Consider the following 27774-nt stretch of genomic DNA (forward strand, 5'->3'; position numbering starts at 1 on the left):
AAATTATGGAAAGACTTAGAAAACACAAAATAGGAAATTAGAAGCAAAATATCTACATCTAACACAGGATTATGATTTATGCCTCAGAACTCGAATATAAGGAAACAGGTAAGTAAGTTTTTCCAAAAATATCCTGGACCTTTAAAAATAATAGGGATGCTACAGTCCAAAGCAGTATTTCTGATCAGTCCCAAAATAGGACATGAAAAAGGACTTTACAACTTTGATACAATAAAAATGTTGAAGTCCTCAGGATAATCTGCCCTCTTTGCCGATAGGTGAGGTGATGACCGCCGAGCTCCGAATTAATTGCTTGTCCCCCCCCCCCCCCCCCACACACACACACACACACACACACTTCTGTGTTTTATGAGCCTATTTCCTCCTCTTTAACTATTCTACCGTCTTTTAACTTTCTCCAACTATCTTAGAGAGATTGTGCCAACATGAAGGGTATCTGTTACACAGGTACAGACAGCCCATATTTTGAATACATTAGTTTAGCATAATCTTCATAAGTCATTGCAGGAAGCTAAAGATTTACTATAATTACTGAAGAAAATACAAGAGTACCATAAGATTAGGTACCTTATTTACCAGAGTATAAGACGACACCTTTTTCTTAGGAGGCTCCTTTAGAAAAATTAAAAAAAAAAAAATTAACATATTCTGTCTAAACAAAATTAGAAATTTTTACTGACAAGATACCTGTTCTAAACTTCAGCCATTTATTCATTGTCTACATTGCCTACTTGATAGTACAAGAGTAATAAAATAAGGTAAAAAATTAATGTAAACAATTTCTTTTTTTTAGCCTTTCATTTGTGTGTGGTAATACTATTTTAATCATCACTGTCATCACCTTAACAGGACAGCTGTGAAACTTATATCTCTGTTGTCACAAATATTTGGCTATTTCTCCCAAATATTTTGTGATTTCTGAAGTTATGGTTAAGGTGGGATCTGAGAACACAACCCTTCTATACTGATGTGAGAATGTTACAACATTTCTTACTTCTAAACATATAGTCTTCCCGCTGCTCTATCTTTAACTACATTGAAACAGCAGCTAACACACCCCCTTTCATTCCTGTCATGTCACGCTGAGGGTCGACAACATTGCTGCACGAAACACATTAAGTTCACCACTAGCCCCAGTCTAAACTCTTACAGAAATGTATTTGTCCAGTTTTAAAGTCTGTCAGATTCCAAGTACAAATGGATTCATCAAACTGTAGTTTAAACACGGTAGAAGTAAGCCAAAATACGTTGTACTGTATGGATTCAATGGTTAGCAGCACGACCAAATTTGCTGCCCGCTCACCGCTTCCCACCCTGCAGTCTTCTTACTTGTTAGTTATCTGCCAAACTGGTGTCACTGTCCACACTCACCTCTTCCATAGTGCTGTGCTTGAGCAGTAGTGAAACACAGACAGACAAAGTAAGAGCATATGGACTACCAGACCAATTGTGTAATTGGACTGAAGAGTTCCTAGATAACAGAAAGCAACATGTCATTCTCAATGGAGAGAAGTCTTCCGAAGTAAGAGTGATTTCAGTTGTGCCACAGGGGAGTGTCATAGGACCGTTGCTATTCACAATATATATAAATGACCTTGTGGATAACCTCGAAGTTCACTGAGGCTTTCTGCAGATGATGCTGTAGTATATCAAGAGGTTGTAACAATGGAAAATTGTACTGAAATGCAGGAGGATCTGCAGCAAATTGAGGCATGGTGCAGGGAATGGCAATTGAATCTCAATGTAAACAAGTGTAATGTGCTGCGAATACATAGATAGAAATATCCTTTATCATTTACCTACAATATAGCAGGTCAGCAACTGGAAGCAGTTAATTCCATAAATTATCTGGAAGTAGGCATTAGGAGTGATTTAAAATGGAATGACCACATAAAATTAATCGTCGGTAAAGCAGATGCCAGACTGAGATTCATTGGAAGAATCCTAAGGAAAAGCAGTACGAAAACAAAGGAAGTAGGTTTCAGTACACTTGTTCGCCCACTGCTTGAATACTGCTCACCGGTGTGGGATCCGTATCAGATAGGGTTGATAGAAGAGAGAGAGAAGATCCAACAGACAGCAGCATGCTTCGTTACAGGTTCATTTAGTAATCGCGAAAGTGTTACAGAGATGATAGATAAACTCCAGTGGAAGACTCTGCAAGAGACACATTCAGTAGCTTGGTACGGGCTTTTGTTGAAGTTTCGAGAACATACCTTCATCGAGGAGTCAAGCAGTATATTGCACCCTCCTATGTATATCTCGTGAAGAGACCATGAGAATAAAATTAGAGAGATTAGAGCCCACACAGAGGCATACCAACAATCTTTCTTTCCACAAACAATACGAGACTGGAATAGAAGGGAGAACCGATAGCGGTACTCAAGGTACCCTCTGCCACACACCGTCAGGTGGCTTGTGGAGTATGGATGTAGATGTAGAATATCTTCTAGGGCAGGTAATATGTAACGACAGCAACTAATACATAAATAAAATATCGCAACAACCATTCAGTGCAATTTTCGAACCTTTACTCGTCCTGCAATCTAGTGATGTCTGTTCATTCTATCCTGGGCAACTAAAGATACTGGCCTAGTCACTGGAAGCCATATTGTTTGTGACATAGACAGAGTAGATCTGTTGTTCATAAGCTATGCATCTCATAATGTATTGCTCAACATGTTGAACTTTGTATTGACTTGTGGATTAGGTACTAGCTGCTACAATCTTCTGTTAGAAAAGAAAAGTTTATGAATTTGCAGTTCTTTGAACAGTAAGTAAAGTGGCTGGCAGTAAAAGTAATTACAGATCTCAAAACAAAGCTGTCAGCACTCTTTTTGTTACCACACAATGAGGAACTTAAAAAAATTAAAATGGCTAAGGAAAACTCCCACCATTTTCACAAAGCTAAAGAAACCAGTAATATGCATAAAACATTTTACTGAGGAATGCATAATCACGATGGAAAAGTTTGTCGTTGATGTAGAAATAAAGACATTTCAAAGAAGATATCCAAAGCTGAACCAATGCAATGCCTTCAATTTTTCCAAATTTACCAGAATACTTGACAACAGCTGGACCCTCATGTAGAAGATTATGTGATGTAGAACGTGACAATGTTGAGAAAGCAGTGCAAGAAGTTTGGAAGATTGCACGCAATATGAAAAACAAACCACTATTAAAAATGGGGACAGTACTGCTGTATCAAGTGTGAACAGAAGATAATGCTGTGTTTCATTGATGTCAGTAATGAATTACCAGCTATTTTAGGTTCTGTAACTATTAATATTAATTTAAGGGTCCTACTTTCTGTCAACAGATACAAAATTCCCCAGCATAAAGTGCCCACTGAATATAATTCAGTAAAAACCAAGCATGTTTTTGATAGAATATTGAGATATGTTGTGTTCAATAGTGTCTGGAGGTGACAGTTTAAACAAGTGTTTGATGGTTGAAGGATCCATCCTTACACAACCCCTGCTCCCAATCCCTTACCTCACGGCTCACACCCCTGTAATAGATCTAGATGCAAGACCTGTCCCATACATCCTCCTACCACCACCTACTCCAGTCCGGTCACTAACATCACCTATCCCATCAAAGGCAGGGCTACTCGTGAAACCAGTCATGTGCTACTCATGAAACCAGTCATGTGATTTACAAGATAAGCTGCAACCACTGTGCTGCATTCTATGTAGGCATGGCAACCAAAAAGCTGTCTGTCTGCATGAACGGCCACCGACAAACTGTGGCCAAAAAACAAGTGGACCACCTTGTTTGCTGAACACGCTGCCAAACATGATATCCCCATCTCAATGACTGCTTCACAGCCTGTGCCATATGGATCCTTCCTACCAGCACCAGCTTTTCTGAACTGTGCAGGTGGGAACTTTCCCTGCAATACATCCTATGTTCTCGTAACCCTCCTGGCCTCAACGTTCGTTAGTCACTGTCCTCACCCATTCAGCTCCCTCCCTGTTCCCATTCCAGCACTACACAGCCGTCATTTCACCGCCATGCCCAGTCTTTTAATTTCTTCTTTTTATTTCTCTCCTTTCTGCTACTTACCCCCTCCCCCCTCCATACCTTCTCTCCTGCCCTCTGTCTAAACTGCAACACTTCACTGACTGCCACTCCCACCATACTATCCCTCCCCGCCCCAGCCTCCTCCTTACCCCCATCCAGTTGCCACTTCCATCATGCACTGGTGCTGCTGCTCGCAGTGTGGTCTACTACTTTAAAAATCATGGAATGTATGGTTTTTCAATAAATTGCTATGTGTATACTAAATACATTTCTTTTAAAAAATAGTTCATTTCCCCTTGTACTTTACGATAAGTTTTTAACTTAAATTTTGATGAAGTGTCTGCCACAGAAAGACAGAAGATACCACTTTAAGGATTGTATGTTTGACTTATACAGTTTTTGGAGATAGTTCATTTAATATTTGTATCTGAACACTCCAGTTCCTCAGTGTATGAGGGAAATTTAGAGGTGAGACAGAATGTGAAATACAATGTTTCATGTTAAATATGCTGTAGTGAGATATAAAACAATAACTGCACGACGTTCGTTGTGAATTTCATGGAGAAGATTTTAGACGATGCGATGCTGTCGGTTTTGGGTAAAGGTCTTAATTTTGCACCTACACCAAGTGCAGTACCTCTTATAAGTTTCGTAAGTGGTGTTGAACAAGCTGTACGTCCCCTTCCTATGGATGCGGCTGAAGAAATAAGAAGGGAAACTGGTCGGGTTCTTCTGAAAGCTCCTCCTCAACGCAGTAATATAACCGCTGAAGAAAGGGCTGCAATACAGAACCTTCGAGAAGATCCAGAAATAGTGGTGCTTAAGGCTGATAAAGGTAACTCTACCGTTTTGTTACCTCGTGAGTTGTATTTGGAGATGATGTATAGTCTACTTAGTGATACTATGTTTCGGAGAATTGATCAAGAACCAACAGCACATGTGCAACGGAAGACATGTGCACTTTTGAACTCTTCCTCGCTAGCTTCAGAGACCATTAAGCGGTTAAGACTGCATGGCAGCGTACCACTGAGACTGTATGGTCTTCCTAAAGTGCATAAAGAAGGTCTGCCTTTACTACCTATAGTGAGTAATATTGACGCACCCACATATGACTTAGCCAAACATCTAGCTTCTTTGTTGAGACCATTTGTTGGCAAATGTTCACACCATATAAGGAACTCTGCTGATTTTATTAACAGACTGGGAGCTCTCCACTTAAGTAGTTCGGATCTTGTAGTGAGTTTTGATGTAGTTTCCCTTTTCACAAAAGTACCTCTTGCAGATTCCTTCATTCTAATTGGTCAACAGTTTGAATCGGACATTACTGCTTTGTTTCGACATACTCTTTCCTCAACTTATTATATGTTTAACCAGAAATATTTTGAGCAGTCTGACAGTGTCGCCATGGACAGCCCTCTGCCTCCTCTGGTGGCTAACCTCTTTATGGAGGATTTTGAGGAGAGAGCACTTGAATCAGCTGTCTGTAAACCAACTGTTTTCTGGAGGTACGTCGATGACACCTTCATAGTGGGGCCCCACGGAGAAGAAAAGTGAATGGAGTTTTTTCATCATCTTAACTCCATCCATAAGAATATTCGATTTACTATGGAACTAGAGAAAGATGACTGCCTTCCATTCCTGGATGTTTTCGTTAAACGGAAAAGTGATGGCACTGTGTGACATTCTGTCTATTGCAAGCCCACTCACACTGATTTGTATTTGCATTCTTCAAGTTGCCATCACCCATCCCAGACCATGAGTGTACTTAAAACCCTTGTACACAGGGCACACACAGTGTCGGATGCAGAGAATTTGCCTAAGGAACTGGCACATTTGAGGACGGTGTTCAGAGACAATGGGTACTCGACCCAGCAAATTAACAGGGCCTTCTCAACTAGAGCCAGGAACCGGGAAGTGGATAAAGAGGAGGGCGTGCCAGCCAAGTCCCTAGCTTTTCTTCCCTTTGTGAGAAATATCTCCTTCTAGATAGCAAGGATTCTTAATCATTTTAATGTGAAAGTGGTTTTTCGTCTGCCTTCAAGGATTTCGGATTTGCTGGGATCGGTGAAGGATGATTAGTTACTGCCGAAGGCAGGAATTTACAAAATACCGTGTCAATGTGGTATGGCCTATATAGGACAGACAACGCGTACAGTAGAAGAGCGTTGTACAGAACATCAACGTTGCACTCGCCTACTGCAACCCGGTAAGTCTGCAGTTGCGAAACATTGTATTTCTAATGGACATTCAATGGAGTACGACAAAACTTCGATTTTGGCCACTGCAAATTTTGGGACTCCATTATCAAAGAATCAGTTGAAATATGCATTGCAAAAAATCTAATGAACCGTGACAGTGGTTACCAATTGAATAACGCATGGAATCCCGTCATCTCCGAAATTTGCTCGAGACGAAGACGCCAGAAGACTTTGATAGCTGCGGCCAGTGACAATATCGTCGGCAGCTGAGTACTGCAGTTCCACCAGCGAGGGCGCTGCCGCTGGGCAGTGTGGCCCTTCTGTCTCCACAATTGCAACGCATGCACAGCAGTACTATCAGCGCACTATATAAGCTGAAGCAGAGAACGTCTTCGTCAGTCCTCATTCGGCTCACCTGAAGATGGCTGGCAGTTGTCCAGTCAAAATATTGTGTAATGAAGTCTACGATGACCGGCTGCAAGCTCGAAATCTTTTTGAACAGTTGATTCGCTGGGAAAATTTCAAATTTTACATAAGATGACCCCATATTTTCCAAATGTCAGATTTGGAAAAAACTTTGTCAGGTAAATACAGATTTCTTTGTACAATCTTTATAAAAATTATCTAAATACTTTTATATACTTTGTATGTGGGATTTTGTCCTTTTTATTCTTCCATATAAACAATATGCAGATGTTACTATTGCTGTAATCCTTCTCTTATCCGGCCATATACTGGTAATGACACTCGTGTCTTTACAAGCAAAACTGAAAGGTCATGACAGATATCCAGTTTTCTCCAGTAATTTAAATGGCTGTAGCTTATATTAGTGACATCGTGTGAATGGATAAGATCACTATGCTGAGGAGAAATCTTCAATTTGAGACACAGTAAAAGCCATATGGTCAGAGACTAGCATGAAAGTGGAATGTATCCAGATTTGTAGAGAGGTATGACCATGACAGTGTAAGTTTACTGAGGAAAAAGGGAACCAATACCTGAGGTCAGGTGAATCCAAAGAAAGATGGACCTGAACCAATTTGGTACAAAAGAGAGGGTAGGTTTACCTGTGAAACAGGGAACCTATACCTAAGGTCAGGTGGGTCTGAAGGAGGACCTGGACCTGGACCTTCCTTTCTAAAAAAAATAAATAAATAAATATATATATACACAATGAAGGAGTACTTACCTTGTGAAAGCAATACAGCATGTTCAGTGTATCTGTATAGAAACTAGGTGAGAATGCAGTGAACATAAAAATACAAAACTGGGAAAGTAAAGTAAATGGAAACTGGAAAGCATTCTCCAAAATAGTTTACGCATAGGGCCTACTGGGACTTGATTGATTCTTCAGACTTTTCCTTTTTGCTTACAAGTTGAACGAGAACAAGTCCGAGATTTGTAAAAGTGGAAATTAAGGTAACACGAAATGCCAACATGTAACTCATTAAGGTAAATAGCGGGCTAAATTTAGCATCTCATGTTAATTAAACAAACCATGTTATTAAAATAATGATCTTAAAAAATTATAGTGTAAAGTTGGACAAAAAGTGTGTACGAAAGAGAAACTGCCTCTTGTTTAATTTAACTTTACGATGCTCAATATCTTTCTTTAATAAAAAGACAGAAATCTTTACATGGTCGGAGAGCAAATGGGTTTTAAACCATGGTGATCGATGTAAGAAAATTGATGGCGATTGTGTGTATCAGTTTGATGTTCAAGATGAGCTGCATGCCAGAGGTGGATTACTGTTGAGGCAAAACAGTCATTACAGGGCAAGTCCTGCAAAACCTTATGCAAATCAGTCTTAAATGGCTTACCTAGGGACACAGGGCTCTACTTGGATGGACTGTATAGATCTCTAGCTGTTAATGGGAACACCTTGGAACCTCACACACCCAAAAACGAATCTCTCAATGGTATGCGTGTGGTGGGGCAGTAGAGATTGCCAAAACCAACACAAATTAAGGGACCTCACAGAATAGTCCTCTGGAATTGCATTAAGAAACTGAAACCTTGGTTATTGTAAAAAAAAGCTCGACAGTGTAAGAATATCCTTTGTAGTGGTACGTTGCTGCTATAAAGCATAGCAACACATTTTCATTTCACTACACCAATGAAATATGTGCATGTGAAAAACGTGACTTTAATTAGCAGTAGCCTAAAGAACATCTATCATACGCAGGTTTGTTGCAATTCATGTGCAGATATGAGATAGAAAAATGCAGGCACAGCATAGAAAGTGACTATGGATTTGTAATTTGGACTGGCAACTGAATGGCCATGTGCTCTTTGCAGTTGCACTTTCGGGTTGTGGTGGACTCCAAAATAGAAATGGACCTGACAACAATGGTTGAGCGCTAAAGAAAAATGAATGTTGCTAAGCTATCTTGAATTAAGTATGGACATACTGGGTGATCAAAAAGTCAGTATAAATTTGAAAACTTAATAAACCGCGGAATAATGATAATGTAGATAGAGAGGTAAAAATTGACACATATGTTTGGAATGACATGGGGTTTTATTAGAACAAAAGGAGAAAAAAAAAAGTTTACAAAATGTCCAACAGATCTCTTGCGTGCGTGACTTGGTGATCATCGTGTGCTCAGCCGCCACTTTCGTCATGCTTGGCCTCCCAGGTCCCCAGAGCTCAGTCCGAGCAATTATTGGCTTTGGGGTTACCTGAAGTTGCAAGTGTATCATGATCGACCGACATCTCTAGGGATGCTGAAAGACAACATCCAACGCCAATGCCTCACCATAATTCCAGACATGATTTACAGTGCTGTTAACAACATTATTCCTAGACTACAGCTATTGTTGAGGAATGATGGTGGACATATTGAGCATTTCCTGTAAAGAACCTCATCTTTGCTTTGTCTTACTTTGTTATGCTAATTATTGCTATTCTGATCAGATGAAGCGCCATCTGTCGGACATTTTTTGAACTTTTGTATTTTTTTGGTTCTAATAAAACCCTATGTCATTCCAAGCATGTGTAACAATTTGAACCTCTCTATCTACATTATTCCTTGATTTATTCAGTTTTCAAATTTATACTGACTTTTTGATCACCCAGTACTTTTGGTCAAGCACTGAAGCATCATGTATGAACATGTGTGAAAAGCTTTGTTAATCATCAATTGTTGTGAGCTGAGAACTTATTTCAATGCAGAAGAATTATGGAAACTGTGTTTTGTGATTTTGCAGTGAATTGTTTAAATATAGAAGCTTTTTTATAGCCGTCACCCATCTGCAATCGGAAAAGAAGTCAGCGGTCAAATATGTGGCACTGCACACAGAATATATATCAATCTCTTAAAATCAAACCACCAGAAGGAAAGCATGTCACTTTCTCCTGATAAAAGAGAGAAGAGATGTCTTTCAAGGATGTCTGTCTCTTCTACACCAACAAAACTTTGGAAAGTATTGCTGTAACTGTGAAATCCATGAAACAACTTTGCAATAGAATGCTTGTGATGAAACTGCTATGATCACACCACCATAGGTGGGAAGGCAACAGGGGGCAAATACAGAAAAGACACTCACCAATCAAGGTCAGTGTGTTCAAAGCCAAAATACATTGCCTGACAAAAAAAAGTGAAGCATCCAGATAGCATGAATAAATGTTTCACACAGTTATTGCCACATCAAAAGACAAGGTCAGGTGTCAAGGTAAATTCATACTTTTACATACCATTGCCAGGTATGTACATACTTAAGAGTTGCAGTTACCTGCGACAGGCAGGACGTACCCCAATGCCCATTAGCTTTGTACCTGTTTATTGTTGTTACCAGGCCTGGTAGGGTATATGAGGGATGCGAACAGTATCAGATGTTGATTACTATGAAGAATGCAGAGGTGCCGCATACTCGTCTGAGACGGCATTATCAGCACCTGATAAGAGTTAGCAAGGGACCTCATTGTGGTCTCCATTTGGCAAGCTGCTCTAGTTGTGCAAAATCCAGCTCTGCAGCACTTTGGATGTAACAGTGGCTTGATTTTGGACTAAATGGGAAAGTAAGGGCAGGCATACTTATTGTTCCGGCTGATCATGTATGACCACCACAAGAAAAGATCACCATATTGCACACAAAGTGGATAGTAAACCCTTCGCATCTGCACCTGCCATCTGAGAACTAATACAACATTCTCTGTCATCCCACACCATTGATCGAAGACTAGGAACAGTTAAACTAAAGAATTACCATCCCATGTGTAGCCTGCCATTAACACAACAGAAACAGCTGAGTTTGGAGTGATGCCATGACCAGGAAGAGTGGACTGCCAATATATGTCATCACACTGTGTTCAGCAATGAATCATTTGTGTGTGTGTGTGTGTGTGTGTGTGTGTGTGTGTGCTAATTTTTTGTAATCACATAAAATAAACATGTTTTATTCCATCCTTATGTAGTATACATCCCTAATAGGTAAATATTTTTAAAAAATAAGGGAGCATGCAGAGTGTCTCAATGTAAAATGTGAACTCATATTATTAAATATTGAAGTTGTGACACACACAAATGTAGTCTCAGGAGACTGCACTCATGTGCGTGAGCACAGCTTGCTTTTCAGTTTACAGACAGACTATACCTCCCCAGCATATCATGTTCAGCTCTTTCATACAAGCAGACAAAACAATTTCACTGAGCTTGAGAATAGTGGAGCTACTTTCCATTTATTGCATGATTTGTAGTCGTTATGTGAGTTTTTATGTAAAATTACATTCCTATAAACAATGGTTGAGAAGTGATTAATTTGTAAGTTTACTGCTGTCAGTGACCTATGTAGTTTCGGTGGGAAAGGGACTGAACTGGTAAATGTGGTATATTCAGTCACTGACAGTCTATTGTAAAGCCATGTAACCATGTTGTAGTCACAGTGGTAGATTAATGAATGACCAGGTAGTTACAGCTCTTCTCTCACCATTAATTGTGTTACCGATACGCTGCACAAACCTCTGCAATTCAGGAATTGCTGGCACTTGTAGAGTGAGCTGCACTGAGCAAAGTCACTTATCACACGTCCACAGTGTATGTATCAAGTTGGGTGTCAACGTGTCTGATGGAATAGGACTGATCATGTTTATATCTGCAACAGTAATCTGCTGTAATCCATAGCTTGACTTATGCTGAAATATCTGCAGTTCTATAAACCTAGGTGATCTACTGCTTTTACAGAGGGAGCCAATTTAAGTATCTTGGCCTCTTCAGATGTTGGGAGAGCTGAGGATAGGGTGATGCATTTGATAGCCTCAACGTGCAAAAAGCATACCAGCCATTGATAGTGGAAAAAAATTAAATCGACATTGTCGTATACATATCAACTGTGTGTTACACTTGTGGCAGGCCCTTCAGTGTTGAGACCGTTGACAGCTCCAGCTGTTGTGCTTTGTTTTATATTAGCTTATTTAACAACTGCAAATAAATACTCACTCAATGAACAGAAAATAACTCCACTGTATAAACACGAGGTCAGTGAAGTTATTTTGTCTTCTCACATGAGAGAACTGGGCAGGAAGTTCTGGGCAGGTAGAGTCTGTCTGTAAACTGAAAAAACAGCTGCCTTGCAGGATCACTGAGAATCCATTTCCCCTCTAGCACTGTAGAACAGTGTGCACAGATTTACATAGTATCTGTTCGTAAGCTTTTCTTGCATTAGTATTATAACTCCACTTTGCAAATCATATCCATATTGAATGTAGAGTTAACACACTATGAGGAAAATAAACGCCAATCTGCAAGTGTCTGCACATTGTACCACCAGTGATTTATAAGGCGAGCTGCAGAAGGGTCGATTTAATGTTGTGAAGTACCTTGTAGTTTCTTTTTGTGACATAGTGTGGTAAAGATTAGGGAATTACCTGCTTGTTCTTCAGTTTACAGACCTGTAAGGAGGGAACTTTAGGACCATGATCCAGTAACCTACTTTCTCTCACACTTCTAACTTCAACACTGCCCATCCCGCCCCCCCTTTCCCTTTTCACCCTGTTACACTACTTGTGGCCTGAAGACGGAGTGTTTTTTTTTTTTTTTACACCTCCAGAACACAATTTATCCTTTTACGTGGTTCCCCTGAACTTAAATGGGAGTACACACATTTAATATTTGTTCTTAACAAACTTCACTTACCATAAACATTATGCCATCAAAATACTATTTTTAATAATCTGTGATTTTTCCATCCTTCGCAACACAGATCGGTACTCATGGTACTAGAGAAAAAATGAATAGGACCTTTCTTGTAAGAAATTTAATTTAGTTTAATTTTGTACTGGGAAACTTGTGGCAGGCCCTTCAGTGTTGAGACCGTTAGATGCCACATTTTTCGAGATAATCGAGAAAAACATAGAAATGTGACCTTTAAAAAGAACCCTCATCTCCGCACTCATATCCCCTGATCAGGACTTTTAGTATGTTGTTCATTACATTCCCCCTTCACTCTACAAAAGGTTGTGACTACACAAATTTTTCCCCTTATTTTCCTTTGCTGACTGAACTGTGTGTGGGAACTCTTGTAAGAAATTCCACAAATTAAAAAACCTATAATTACTATTTGTAACAAGAGAAATCATTTTCCAAAGATGAAAAATGAACATATTTTAGTTTTTCTACAAGCCATAACAGAATTATACCAATATCTCTTTCGAAAATTAAAAAAAAAAGCCAATGAACACAATTTTTAGATGGTTTTTGAATATGGTAATTCTATTCTAGTAATTTGTCAGTAAAGGGATTACACAAAAAAGTTACGCAAAATCCTTAGTCATGGGAGAGACAGCACGGCAGGACTAGACAGAACTGGGTACTACCTATTCCTTGACAAAAAGACTTCAATTTTTCTGAATCCTACAGTTAAGATTTCATGTTGCAAGGACACATATTTCCAGAGAAAGGCATATTTTATAAATCAGCAGTACACATTTGTTAAATGCTTGTACTAATATTTATTGTATGTTTCTTCAGACTAGTAACTGTCACTGCCTGACATCATAAATCAAATTAAAAAAAAATAAATGACTGATTACACAGCATTATCAATTCCACCACATAGTACTCAACCATGTGAACATTTTTTTTCCATACATTCCTTATGGTTCTCCAATTCCTCAGCTATATTAATTACTCAACTTACACTAACAAATACTGCTGAAAAAGTAATTTCAATTTTTTCTCTGCATTCCTAACCTTTAGGTAACCATGTTTAATTTATATCCCTTTGCTGGTAACTACTGACTTGAAACCAAGAACTGTAGATTATTACCAACACCTTCATAACCATTATGCTGTATTTTTTTCAACTGACTTATGTAATCATCTGGTAATCCACTTTCAATTGCTCCTTGTATGACGACATCCAAATAAAGTGCAGATGGCAGCCTGTTTTCAGGAATGATAACTCCTTCAGATATCTTTGTTGGCGTATCGCAAAGCTGATACGAGCGACAATTTACAAATTCTCCTGAAGGCTTCTCCACATCAACTTGCATGGGAAAATAAAATCCATCGTTTACACCTTCTTGCCTGAAAACAGAAAAAAATAATGAATGACACAACGGAATAAATTAGCAAATGATGTTTTTATAGTAATTAAAATAGAAAGCATTGTTAATTATTCAAAGTTTACTCATAAAATATATTTAGTTGTGGAGCTTGTGTTCATCTACTGCTGACAACTCATAAAGCAAGAAGTAAGACCATCTTGTGCAGGAGTAAATATTAAGCAATTTCTGATAACTAGATCATGAGTTCCAGTGTCGTATAGAAAAAAATACAAAGAAAATTAAAGGAACTATCATCAGCATTCCTCCTACAGGCATGCCATAAATTACTTAGTTGAAACAGATGTTTGGCGAGTATTAGTGTTCAAAAACTCTCTTTGTACAGTGTAGTACACAAATTAGTATTCATGGCTGTGATGCCAGTCACATTTAGCTGCCTATTCTGCAAAACAAGTTTCTGTAAACATGCTTATCTTTTGTGGAGATATGTATTCATGGTAGGTATTAATAAAATGTGCCACATAAATTAAAAAAAAAAAAAAAAGAATGACACATGCAGCAGAATGCTCCATGTCAGTATCTTTCATTACCCTGAAGCACCATCAACAATCAACCATTGTAAATAAAGAGGCAACAAGGATTCTAGTATTTGAAGACAAAGTGATTTAAAATGGAATAACCATGTTGAATAAATCAATTACAAGCTGAGTGCACAGGTAACTTTTAACAGTTCAAAATTGTGCATAAAAAAGTGTTTACTATGGATATTTTAATGTGCATCTCAAATATGGCTTAACATTCTGGGGAAATTCAAGAGCAGCTCACAGGTTATTTGCAACCCAAAACTGAAACTTAAATCATTATAGGGAATACTTGTGTGAACCATTACTACCATTAGCATGCATTTACATTATATTGACACACTAATTCTTATGCATAGAACTGTTATTATTTATGGGAATGGTGGCAGTACATGAAAAAAATTGTTGCATACTCAATCACAATAAATGATTAAAAGAATGGTGCATATAACATACAAATTATCTGAAAAATCTGTTAGAGAATATCTACACTACCACTGCTTAAGTGAATATTTAGCATACGTACATATGATTATATTATTTCTCTTTGTAAAATTGCACAGTATAACATCTAATGGGTAAATTTACATAAAAAACGCTGGCCCAAATGTTGTACCATGGTGGGTAGCGCACTACCCTTCTTCCAGTCCTTGAGAAATTATACTTTATGCGTGTCTCTATATGATGTGACAATGAGAAATTTTGATAATTCTTGCAATAAGATTTCTTTTCTATAACAATATTGTGAATCTGACACAAATTGCTCTTTTTCTCAAGAAATCTGTTACACGAATTTGCAACGCTGAATCACCAGTTCAGAAATACTAGGTCACTACTGTTTCGCATTACCGTAATTCTCAGATGGCTTTTGCAAATACTTCGTACACTAACTGTATTTTAAAATTATTGACCTGTCTAAATCCGCCAAATTTGATTTATCGATTTCCCACACCGCTCCCTATACGTGTTTGCCCTTTTCTGGCACTATTGTTGCTACTGCACCTCTCCATCTCTCGGCCCACGTTCCGAAATCCAGTCGGAAATCCTGGAAAAAGGCAATGCAGTACTAACAATTTTCCTAAATCCTTCTTTAACTGTACCTCGCTTTCCTGATATTCGACAAGCTGATGTGTCAATAGTTCTCCCATAGTTTTAACTTTTTTCCGATTTACCTTAAGCTTTGCTGCTGAAATCCTTATTGCTGATGGATTGTTTATGTGAATCCTTTTTGCTAGCAAATTACTTCCGTAAGCAAAATAAAAGAATTTTCCGCCCATCACTGTTTATTTAAGCGCATATAGTGTAAGTGACTTTAAGCACTTCCGTGGTATTTTCTAGCAGAGTTTATTTTGCTAAACATTAACACAAAATGTTCGCAAAATCGACTTAACAGTCAAACACAATTCCTTTGCCCACAACTTATTCGTGACACATACAGTACAGTACTTGGCGTGCTGTCGTCATATGACATTGTCATAAACACGCTACTTCACTATACAGTAGAAACCTCTCTGGTAGAGATGAGCTAAACTGCGATTCCCGATATCAGTGACTTCTGTGACCGATACTTTCCAGTAACTGCGATTTGTCGCAGTGAAGAGTCGCAGTTAACGAATTCACAGCTTGTATCCATGGAGGTAAAAACTCCATGCTTGTATCCCTATTTCTGCGATATCTGCGACTTATGCGATTTCTGTTACTTCTGCGATTTATCACTGTAGATGTTACACTGTCATTAAGGCCCGTCCACACGCAACGATCTGTCTGCGCAAATGTCTGCGCACATCAGATCTGCACAGACAGATCGTTGCGTGTGGACAGAAGATTTGCACCAACCTGAGGTGTGTGCAAACCTGGAAGATGGAGTTGGAGGTTTGAGCGAAACCTCTCAAATCTGTGGGTTCAAATCACATCTGCGCAGACAAGTTGGAGCGTGTGGACAGGAGATCGCCGCAAATCTGGCGCGAAACAGCTATTTGCTCAGTCTAGTGTTTGTGCGCACAGGGCATTAAAATGGCTGATACTCGTCAGTGTTCTCGAGAGTTTGTAAGTGAATTCATTGAAATATGTAGAAACCACCCATGTTTGTGGAAGATTAAAAGTAAAGAATATAGTGACCGGTGACCGAGACAAAAAGACAGCAGCACACAATGCTCTAATTGAAAAAATTGCGTGCAGTTGACGCCTCGGCAAACAGAGAAGCAGTAATAAAAAAAAATCCTTGCGAACTGTTTACCGAAAAGAGTTATCCAAAGTTCAGAAATCTAAAAGATCTGGTGTAGGAATAGATCAAGTATACCAGCCAATGTTATGGTATTTGGATTTGCTTGGCTTTCTTAGTGATCAAGAAACGCCAAGACCAAGCAGGAGTACAATTGAAGATGAAATTGGAGTGTCAATGTTACCGCCAGCCGTTCATGAGGGGAAATTGCCCTTCTCATACAAGTATTTTTCTCATAATATGAAGGGTTACAAGCATTAAGATATAATTTTAAGTTTCGACATCGTTCCGCAAATAATTTCGCCAGTCGTTAGGTTCGCCCTGCAACTCTCGCAGTAAATTTACGTGAGAAAACTGCTTTCGCTTTAGCAGCCACTGTCTACACCATTTTGCCCGCTTTCTCTGTTTCCTACGGTTGGTCTGAATGTTTATTGCAACACAAGTTGCGAACACAGACCACAACAGAACTTCCTACATTTCTATATTTCAAAATAACTGAATTAAATTTTTGACGTTTACGGGGAGCGTAGTCACTTGCCACTGATATTTCTTTTCTACACCGGCAGATGGCGGGCGAGTAGTAGATTGGGGTTTGTGTCGTGTGAACACATCACATTTGCAGCGATCTTTTGCATGTACAGACATCTGCGCCGATGTCTGCGCAGACAGATCGTTGCGTGTGGACCGGGCTTTAGGCACAAGTAAGAAGTAAACTGTGTCATTGCAATCGAGAAATGTTCTCGCCTGTATATACGATTATTTATGAGGGCCTAATGTAACGTTTCAATAACCCAACTGACATAAATTTAACTGAAATGGTACTATTATTATTTCCAACGATTCCTGCTCAATTTTTACGTGGTATACGAAATAAACACTTGCCCACAGACAAAATGTAATATTAAAAAACAGTCAGTATTAAGTATCCAGAATGAGATTTTCACTCTGCAGCGGAGTGTGCGCTGATATGAAACTTCCTGGCAGATTAAAACTGTGTGCCGGACCGAGACTCGAACTCGGGACCTTTGCCTTTTGCGGGAAAGTGCTCTACCAACTGAGTTACCCAAGCACGACTCATGACGGGACCTTTGCCTTTCGCGGGCAAGTACTATACCAACCCAAGCACGACTCACGACAGGTCAGCCAGCACGGTAGCTCAGTGTGTTCGGTCAGAGCCGGTTGGCCACTGTAATAAAAAAACTGAGTGGAAGGATCAACTAACAATTTTGCACTTGCCCGCAAAAGGCAAAGGTCCCGAGTTCCAGTCTCGGTCTGGCACACAGTTTTAATCTGCCAGGAAGTTTCAGTATTAAGTATGTTTTATGTATGTTATTCCTTTGACTTCAGTTTTATATTAAAAGAACGAGGGTGATAATATTGATAGTGTGATACTGAGAATCATAACATACATACCACACAGTATCATAGAAGTTCATGTTTAGAATACGGATTCTAACCACGTCGTTACCTTCACATGATTCAGAACCACATTGTCAGTCACTCGATATAGCGATATACAAAATATCAGTGACAACAGAACTGAAACAGTTGCCACAGCGACTTTACATCGTCTTCATCAGAAGTAAGGTTAGTTTCTAAGTTCGTAAAAAAACGTAGGGGCATCATTTATGCAAAGCGTGGACCCTTCCCCAATCAACAGCTTTAATTCTTTGATTTTTCTTGCTGTGGCTTTTCCTGTCTGGGTTTTGAATATCAGACAACAGACAATGGCTTTGCGCGTAAAGTCCGTTTAATGTAAATTAACTGTGATTTTATGGTAAATATCGGACTTCGTAGTTTTAATAATTCCAAAGCTTTGGTTCATACTGGACGTTGATAGTGTTAAATATGGCGGACCTAAGATCAACCATAAAGGGAAGCATTTATGAAAACTATTTAATTATGTAGTAGTTCAGGAAATCAAACCACAGTAATTTAAATCTACCATCTTTCTTAACTTTTCTTGGTGATCCCAATAAAACTTGAATATTGATCATATCTATGATACTTTAGGATTTACTGTTAAAGTGAGACTAACAAGTTTTGTGACAAAGACCTGAACGCTTTTTTGTTGTTGATTTTAACGATCGACATTTCATATACAAGCGCATCAGTAAAATGACAAATGTAGTAAATATAAACTCTGTAACTTTATTTGTTTAAAAGATACAGTAAATTTAAATTATCAGTATTTTCAGTTAAGCATCAGATCATCATTTCTTCTGCACAAAACCCATCAAACGATGACAGCATGACAACTTAATGAATCATTAGGTAATAGAATATTCGTTGTAAAGTTTAGTACATAATAGTTACTTTTGTTCTTTATTTATTTATCAGAAAGCACATTGGTGCAAGGCTACTGGCCGTGACAATCAAAGCTAAGAAGGATATTGTATTGGTTTTATGTAAAAGAATTTAAGGTTTATTATGTAATGGATATTATTGTTGCTTTATTTAAAATGTGAAAGTAGTCAAGCTTTGATTATTTAAATATGTTAAAATGTAAAATAATCTAGAATTACGTGTAGCCAATCAGATGGACTGCTGCTGGGAAGGGAACTGTACTAATCAGTTGAGCGACGATGTTCGGCACATGAGAGATGTGACTGGAGACAGGCAGAGGACCAGTGCTGATGGAGACATGAATGCGGACGGTAGGTCTTAAGGTAGCTACGAAGTGAAACGACTTAGAAAATATAGCATTGTATGGTATCGTGGGACTTAGTCTCTGAGAGGTGAGCAGCCATGTGCCTTGTGTGAAGTCTAACTTTTCACATAGATCACAAGGTGGAGTATTGGACTTGTATTTCGCGATGAGATTGTTAATGATCGAACTGTGTCAAATGGATATGCTCTCGAGTGGAACAGTAACTCTAAGTACGACAACTTTCACTATTAGGTCGCTTTCTGAATAAACATTGTTCTAACCAAATCGCAACTGTGTGGCCTACAGCATTACAGGCCGTTAATTTAGCTCCCGATATTATTACTGTTACTATATGTTATATTAGCTTTGTATGTTTCATACAATTTCGCAAACTTGCCATCAGCCAGACAATGTAACCAAATGGTCACAAGTGACTAATTTGTAGCGTGTAATACGACACGTGCAGTTCAACCACTAGACGAGTTTGAGCCAAGACATTTCGACAAAGAGGAACCGCATGTGAGCCCGAACATCTGTGGGATGTTAGCTAGCAATTGGGGGCTCATCCAGGATTGGAATTTAGAAAGTGTTAGATGAGGGATAAGGATCTTGCAAAGTGGTGGAACAGGATTGGAATTTGGAAAGCGTTGGTTGAAGGATAATAATCTTGCAAAGGGTTGGATCAGGACTGGATTTTGGAAAGTGGAATATGAACACTGGAAAGTTTTAGAATTGGATCTGAATTCTGCAAAGTGTTTCCAAAAGTATTATCTGAACTTCAGTAGGCAGGACCTCTCGCAAAAGTTAAATGTGTGATCGGTTCAGGACTGCATATTAGGTTTCTTTAATAGTTATGAAATTACAACTGTAATTCTTACAGTTAACTATATTCTGTGATCTAGGTCCCAAGTCTTTGGAAGTTCAGGCAGTTTGCATGAGGGCTCTGAGCTACGAATTTTGCAACAGTTGAGTGCACTGAATTTTACCAGTGGTTAGGAGCGATAAAAAAGTAACGCAGAAGAAGAGGCTACATCGAAAGCACATGGTTTCAGCCAGCAGCGGCATCTTCAAAGGCGATTGATTGTGCAGTGGCGGTTGTAGTACCACAACAAATGCTATGAGATCTTCAGCGTTGACTTCAACTGCAACATCAGCAGCAGTACCATGGCAGAAGTCTCCAGGAAGACAAAGCTAAGTACCTGTGCTGATAGCGAGATTATGTATGATCCTGAAGTCGATATTATTAAGCAGTCAGCCAGTTTGTGTGGGTCCAAAAATACTAGCGATACACTTAGCCTGAAGTCAGAGCGGGAGAGCGTGATCGATGGTGAATTTAGTAGGGCAAATAGTCCGCAATCAGGCAAGGGAGATGAATTTGAGGGGGGACATGATGTCGCAATTAATGCAAATGGTAAGAGGATTGGGATCCAAAATTGTTTCTGTTAAAACCGATATGGGTGACATAAATTTAAAAATTGATTCGGTTCAATCCGAAATAGCTTCAGTTCTGAAAGACGAAATAGGAAAATTGCTAGTGGAATCGAGGAATTGATAGATGGAAAATTTAAAACCATTTGGGATGAATGGACAAAATTTCTGATGAAGTTGGGATACTTGACTCTAAGGTAGATCAAGCAGAGAAAAAGTTCAGTGATAAGGTGGACAAGTTGCAGGCAGATCTGGGAGATCTGCAATGTAAGAAATTGTATAAGTAGACAAAATTCTCTAATGGCTGAGACGACAGAGGCTATTAGCAATTTATCCGTTTGAATAGATGAAGGGGAGAAAGAAGAAGATAAAATAAAAGAACAAGTAGAACTTGGCATTAAAATTGAAAATGGTGAAGTTAAAAAGCAAATCAATGAAATAAAAAGCGAACTGAATTCTTTAGCTGCACATCAAACCTCTACAGTGATCAGTGTTCCATGGATGAACTCGGGAATGGTCAAATGTTTTGGAGACTATGGGAAATATCACCCAGTAAATTTTCTAGCAGCATGTAGGTATGGTTTTATAAGGGGAATTGCAAACGAGGCAAAGATAAAATTCGTGAAAAGACATCTGGAAGGTGAGCCACAATCGTGGGCAAATATACACAGTGAGACGTTCACTGTCTACGAAATATTGAAAGCAGTTTCCTGGACAAGTTCTGGAGTGAAGTGAAGCAAACACGATTCCAAAATGAGTTTCTGAATGGACCAACATTCAAATACGGGATTGGGTCGATATGAGAATTTTTTAAACGTGAACTTGCGAGATTAATGCATGTGAAACGTCCATTGGGAGTACTTACTGAAATTACGACGCTGAAAAGGCAGTTAGCGGAAAATTCGCAGTGGGATCTAGTGCACAGTCCTAGCAACTCAATAGACCAACTTTTGGACTTTGTAGAAAAACTAGAACAGGCATTGAAATTTAAACCGCAAAGTAAGCAGACACATGGTTTTCAGAGTGGAAATCATAACTACAGTCCGAGTAACTACTATGAAAGACATCCTGGAAGTTATCAACGGAACACAAACAGCAGTTTTGATAAGGTAAATGATAACAGGAACTCTTCCAATGATAAATTTCAAAAGGGTGATGGGAACGGATACTTTCGTGACAGACTGACACCAAGAATGTAGATTCGAGGAACCGGCACCTGGTGAAATGACCCAATGTGATGGGAGATCGGGAAACTAAGTTTCGCCGCATCTCAGGTCTCGAGATGGCAAAATAAACCGGCAATGAATAGGACATGAGTAAACGGAAGTGAAAGGTGTCAATAAATTGGCAGAAAGGCGTCAGAATTTTGAAATGAAATAGTAAGAGATTAGAATCAAACAGATAAATTTTCAAATAAGATCGTACGTAAAAGGCGTAATCCTAAATAATGAAAGATAACGATAAAGGCGATGATGACGATTTAGGGCCAAATGATCTCTTTTATGAATGTGAGACGAAAGAGTGTGAATGTTAATACAATGAAAGATTCTATGTGCCAAAAGGAGGCTGAGCGGAGCTGAATTTGGTGGAGTTAGATGGTGTAGAAAATTCTAAAGATGTACTAACCAGCGGTAACGATTATAGTGATGAAGGTGATGATGTTTCAGGTGATATTGTGACTGCGAAAGTTGTTAAGGAGGTTAATACGGGCAGTGTAGCATTAGGCTCGTTAACTGTTGATGAATTTGTGTGTGTATCGGCGGATATTGGTGAATTACTTTTGAACGAAGGTAGTAATGATGTTTTATGTGCCGAAGTTAGGAAAGTTGAAGCTGCTGGTATTGATACTTCACAGGAAGAAATCTGTGCATATCTTTCTATAAATAGAGGTGAACCTGAAATTCTGGATGGATCTGAGGATCTTGAATGTTTGTGGTTCAAAATGGCTCTGAGCACAATAACATCTGAGGTCATCAGTCCAGGCTGAAGCGCCTAGAACCGCTCGGCCACACCGGCCGGCTGAATGTTTGTTTGAGAAAGAATGTGGATCTGAATTTGATATGCGATCTGAAATTAATGTGGCGCAGGATTGTGAAGGAGAGGAAAAGGTATTATGCTCAGCTTTACATCAAAACACAGCAGAATTTAATGGTACTATTGATTCTGAAATTGCACGATGCTGTAGCTACAATTTATGTGATGTAATGGCAGAGGATGGTGAAACTATGAACGGTTCTTATATTGGTGATTTATCAATGGAGGTAAATGAGGTTTTATGTAGTGAGCTGTATTATGTATCAGCGGCTGTCGAAAGTGCTGTTTGTGAAGGTGTTTGTAATGACGTGGAAGTAAACAGTAATGTTTTATTTCATGATAATGATGCTGTAGCTACTAATGTCGATAATTTTAAGGGAGAATACAGTGAGTTTGATTCTAATACAGAAATTGATATTTGGACAGAATGGTTTCTTAAGGAGGAATGTGATTTTACTGTAACTGATAGGCAATGGTACAGTAGAACATTACAATCGTTATTGCCTCATTTGTGGACTCGAGAGAAGTTTAAGATAGCAAGAGATTTAGAAGCGAGAAAAAATGAAATTGGGTGCGAAAGAAACATTTAATGAATTATTTTGGGACAAGTACTAAATTGATGGGTGGATCGAACAGGATATGTGTACGCTAGACGTGGAAGAGAAGGGATGTGACTACAGAGTGATTTATTGAGGGACAGTGTTTAGAGTGAAAAGAAATGATTAATGTTCAGCCTATCATTGAAATTAAAGCAAATAGCCAGAAAGAAGATGCACTGCTCGATTCTGGAAGTAATGTGTCGGCAGTATCGTAAGGTTTTGTACATAGGGTAAAGAATAAGAAATTAGTATTACTACCTGTAAATAGTGTAAAAATTAAAATGTCAGTTGGTGGTTTAAGTAAGCCGATAAGGCTAGAAGTGCTCTTGGATTTCAAGTGCAAGGAGAATCATTTTAGTATAGGAAGCTTTGTAGTGAATGGACTTATAAAAGATGTGGTGCTGGGAACAGATTCCTTATGTAAATATAAAACTTCGCTTCAGTACATGGGAAGGTGCTTGGATTTTGAAATTGAGTGTGAAAAAAGGAAAGTAAAATTTAAAAATCTTTTGATGGGTGGACAACCAGATTGTGCACACCATAATCACACATGGTTGGGATGAAGAGAACAATATGTGTGACAAGATAAAGGAAATGGTAAAAGCAGTCGAGGGTATATCAGAGGTAGAGGAAAAGTAGTTATGTGAACTGTTGTGCTGTTGTGAGGACATATTTTCTGATTGTCCCAGTAAAGTAACAGACTTTGAATACTCCATTAAAGTGAAGCCACATGAGACGATTAAGTGCAAGCCTTATATAATTCCTATTGCTGATCGGGAAGCCGTCAGGGACAGTTAAGAGATATTATAGAGCAGTGTAAGAGCGATTATTGTAATCCCATTGTAATTGTAAAGAAAAAAGACAAATCGGTTAGAATCGTGTTAGACGCACGTAAGATAAATAAAGTAATTGTGAGAGAACTCGAGCAGCCTGGTAATATGGAGGAACTGCTGCAAAATTTTAGGAACATAAAATTAATGTCCAGGGCTGACTTGACCTCAGAATTTCGGCAAATCCCACTGACACCAGAAAGCAGACTTTACACAGCTTTCTTATTCGAAGGACGAGGCTACTGTTTTAAGGTTGTACCATTCGGCCTCACGATTTCGGTGGCAGTATTTGTGAGAGCGTTAAGCCAAGTCTTAAGAGAACACTTGATGATTAAGTTGGTGATCTACATGAACGACATTTTAATAGCGACGGAATGCTGGTACGAACACTAAATTGCCGGAGAAAGTACTTGTGGCCTTAATACAAGGTAGGATGACGTCAAAGGTTGCCAAATGCGAATTTGTCTGAGAGGAAATTCAGGTTCTAGGACACACTCTTAGATCTGAGGGAATTTTACCCAGTACAAGAAACTAAAATCAAACAAGGATTTTAAAGGCCCACCAACAGAAAACAATTAAAATCGTACCTCGGATTATGTGGGTTTTATCGAAAATTCTTGGGGGATGGAGGAACGAATAACCAAAATTTATGTAAATTATTAAATGTTGAGTGGTACTTAAGTAAATAAATTAGTGAAATCAAAGTGAAGTAGAAATTAGAATATAAATGAAAAACTTGGTTTAGTTTAGAGAGTTACATACTGGCATTCAGCGGGCGGAACAGCAGAGACAATGGCCGTGAAGTCAGCAAGTTCCACATAAGCGGGCGCTGTCGATTCAGCCGTCAGGGCATCGCCCGACCGGCTCACGTGTTTCTCAGTTGTCACATGTGAGCAAAGGCCCTCGCCTACATCCCAAGAGCCAATGACCGACGTTAAGAAGATTCTTCGAGAAGCTTTTCAACGTGACAGAAGAGGCAATGACCGGCTCACGTGTTTCTCAGTTGTCGCATGTGAGCAAAGGCCCTCGCCTACATTCCAAGAGCCAATGACCGACGTTAAGAAGAATCTTCGAGAATCTTTTCAACGTGACAGAAGAGGCAATGGCCGTGAAGTCGTTCACCTCCAGTAAACTGAAGTGAATAAATACGCGAGACGCAGTGGGCCCGACAGATGAAGACGAGAGGAAGACGAAGGCGAAGACGGAGACGAAGACGGAGACGAGCGACGAAGAAGTGAAGAAGCATAGCAGTTGTAACTCTTCAGGCTTTCCCGGCGATCTAATGACATCTTGGGTTGTCGGGTGTTCTGCCGGATATCAGCGTCGTACTTGCACGATATTTCGGTCACGTAGCTCGAGACCTTCATCAGGTGCGACCTGAGACTGCTCCTCGAGTGGACCTGGTCCAGTATTTATGCCTATGGCCTTCCCCCTCCACCAACGGCTGCAGGCGCTTCCTCTGTGGTCCGCGCCCATTCCCTGCGACCTGTTGGAGCATTGCTGCTCCGTTTTCCGTCCGCTGCGGTTCTAGGTGTTCCCTCTGCGGTCCGCGCCCACTAAACCCGCTCCTGGGGCTTTCATCTACGGTCTGGAGTACCAAGCGTTCCCCCTGCGGTCCGCGCCCGCTCACCACGACCTGTTGGAGCGTTGCCGCTCCGTTTTTCTTCCGCTGCGGCCCTGGATGTTCCCTCTGCGGTCCGTGCCCACCAGTCCCACTTCTGGGTGTTCCATCTTCGGTCTGGTGCGCCTGGCAGTCCGTCAGGGGCTCGTTTACCATCTCCATCTCTCTGGTTCTTCTGTTTGTGTAGTGTTGCAGCTGGCCCCATTGCTCCTTTAACAATTCCAGAGCCGGATCCCAGGCTCTGCTTAGCTGGTACCCGGTGTCACGATTCATAAGATCGTCAGCCATTTTAATCTCTATCGATTCTCTTATTACACTGTCCCAGAATCTGGGTGTTTGTGCTAGAATCTTCGTATCCTCATACTTCATGGCATGATCTAGTTCTAGGCAGTGTTCAGCAATGGCTGACTTAGTCACCTGTCTTAATCTAGTGTGCCTCTGATGTTCTTTGCACCTGATCTCCACAGTTCTTGTCGTCTGGCCAATGTAGGACATGCCACATTGACAAGGTATATTGTAAATCCCTGGTTTTCGTAACCCCAGGTCGTCTTTGACACTCCCCAGCAGTCCCCCGATCTTGTTGGATGGACAGAAAACACACTTGATATTGTGTTTACGGAGGATCCTACTGATTCTGGCAGATATAGAGCCAGCATAGGGCAGATATGCCACCTTCTTTGCTTCATCATGGTCTTCTTCAGGAACCTGTGGTATAGTGGCTGGTCGGAGTGCCCTCTCAATTTGTCTGTCCGTGTATCCATTCTTGGAGAAAACTGTTTTGAGACGTTCTATCTCTATGGGTAGATTCTCTTGGTCTGACAGGGCACGTGCTCTGTGGACCAAAGTCTTCAGAACCCCATTCTTCTGTGCAGGGTGGTGACAACTGCTGGCCTGCAGATATAAATCAGTGTGTGTTGGTTTTCGGTACACACTGTGGCCAATTGATCCATCTGCTTTCCTCTGGACTAGTACATCCAGAAATGGCAGCTGGCCATTCTTCTCCAGTTCCATGGTGAACTTGATATTAGGGTGGCATGAGTTAAGATGTTCAAGAAACTCATTGAGCCTATCCATCCCATGTGGCCAGATCACGAAGGTGTCATCCACATACCTAAAGAAGCATGTGGGTTTAAATATGGCTGTCTCCAATGCCCTCTCCTCAAAACTCTCCATAAAAATGTTGGCAACCACAGGGGACAGTGGGCTGCCCATAGCTACACCTTCAGTTTGCTCGTAATATTGGTTTCTGTACAAGAAATACGTGGATGTCAGTGTATGACTGAACAGGTCCAACAGAGCACCGTCAAATTTCTCTGCAATCAGTTCTAGTGAGTCCTTCAGTGGGACCCTGGTGAACAGCGATACCACATCAAAACTAACCATGATGTCCGAAACTGTGATGTGCAGTTGCTTGAGGCGTTGCAGGAAATCTTCTGAGTTGCGGATGTGGTGAATACATTTCCCCACATATGGAGACAGGAGACCTTTCAAGTACTTGGCTGTTGTGTACGTAGGTGCCCCAATATTACTGACAATAGGACGTAGGGGCACGCCCTCCTTGTGTATTTTAGGCAGACCATACAGTCTAGGTGGCACTGGCGCTTTTTCCCGTAGTTGTCTGATGATCTTATCGGGCATCCCTGTTTCCTTCAAGAGAGCACTAGTCTTCTTGGCCACCTTGTCCGTGGGGTCACACTCCAGAATTCTGTATGCAGGGTCCTCCAGAAGTTGACGTACTTTCTCATCATAATCCACCTGCTGCAAGATGACAGTGGAGTTCCCTTTGTCTGCTGGTAGTACAACAATGCTGTTGTCTTCCCGTAGTTTCTTGAGTGCAAGCCTCTCCTCGGTTGTGATGTTCGATTTCGGCGGCCTGGCCTTGGTGAGGGCCCTGCAGGTCTCTCGGCGGACTTCCTCTGCCACATTAGGTGGAAGTGTGGCTGCAACTTGCTCTACTGCACTGACGAAACCTGAAATGGGTACGTTTCTAGGGGTCGTAGCAAAGTTGAGACCCTTGCTGAGTACCTTTAAGGTTGTATCATCAAACTGTATACCACTCA

The 27774-nt window shown here is 40.0% G+C and overlaps 2 protein-coding genes across 2 annotated transcripts in view; one reads left to right on the forward strand and one right to left on the reverse strand.

Moving 5' to 3' along the window:
- Nucleotides 1-27774, forward strand: part of LOC126088159 (uncharacterized) — a 475823-nt gene that overhangs the window by 404251 nt on the left and 43798 nt on the right. The window lies entirely within an intron of this gene.
- LOC126088158 (gamma-glutamylcyclotransferase-like) lies at nt 12928-15998 on the reverse strand. Its single transcript, XM_049906280.1, is given in 3 exon segments — nt 12928-13772; nt 15243-15376; nt 15504-15998. Coding segments are annotated over 3 exon segments (534 nt in total). The 5' UTR covers nt 15609-15998; the 3' UTR covers nt 12928-13477.

Source organism: Schistocerca cancellata, chromosome 6, assembly GCF_023864275.1.
Source record: "Schistocerca cancellata isolate TAMUIC-IGC-003103 chromosome 6, iqSchCanc2.1, whole genome shotgun sequence".
Lineage (NCBI taxonomy): Eukaryota > Metazoa > Arthropoda > Insecta > Orthoptera > Acrididae > Schistocerca > Schistocerca cancellata.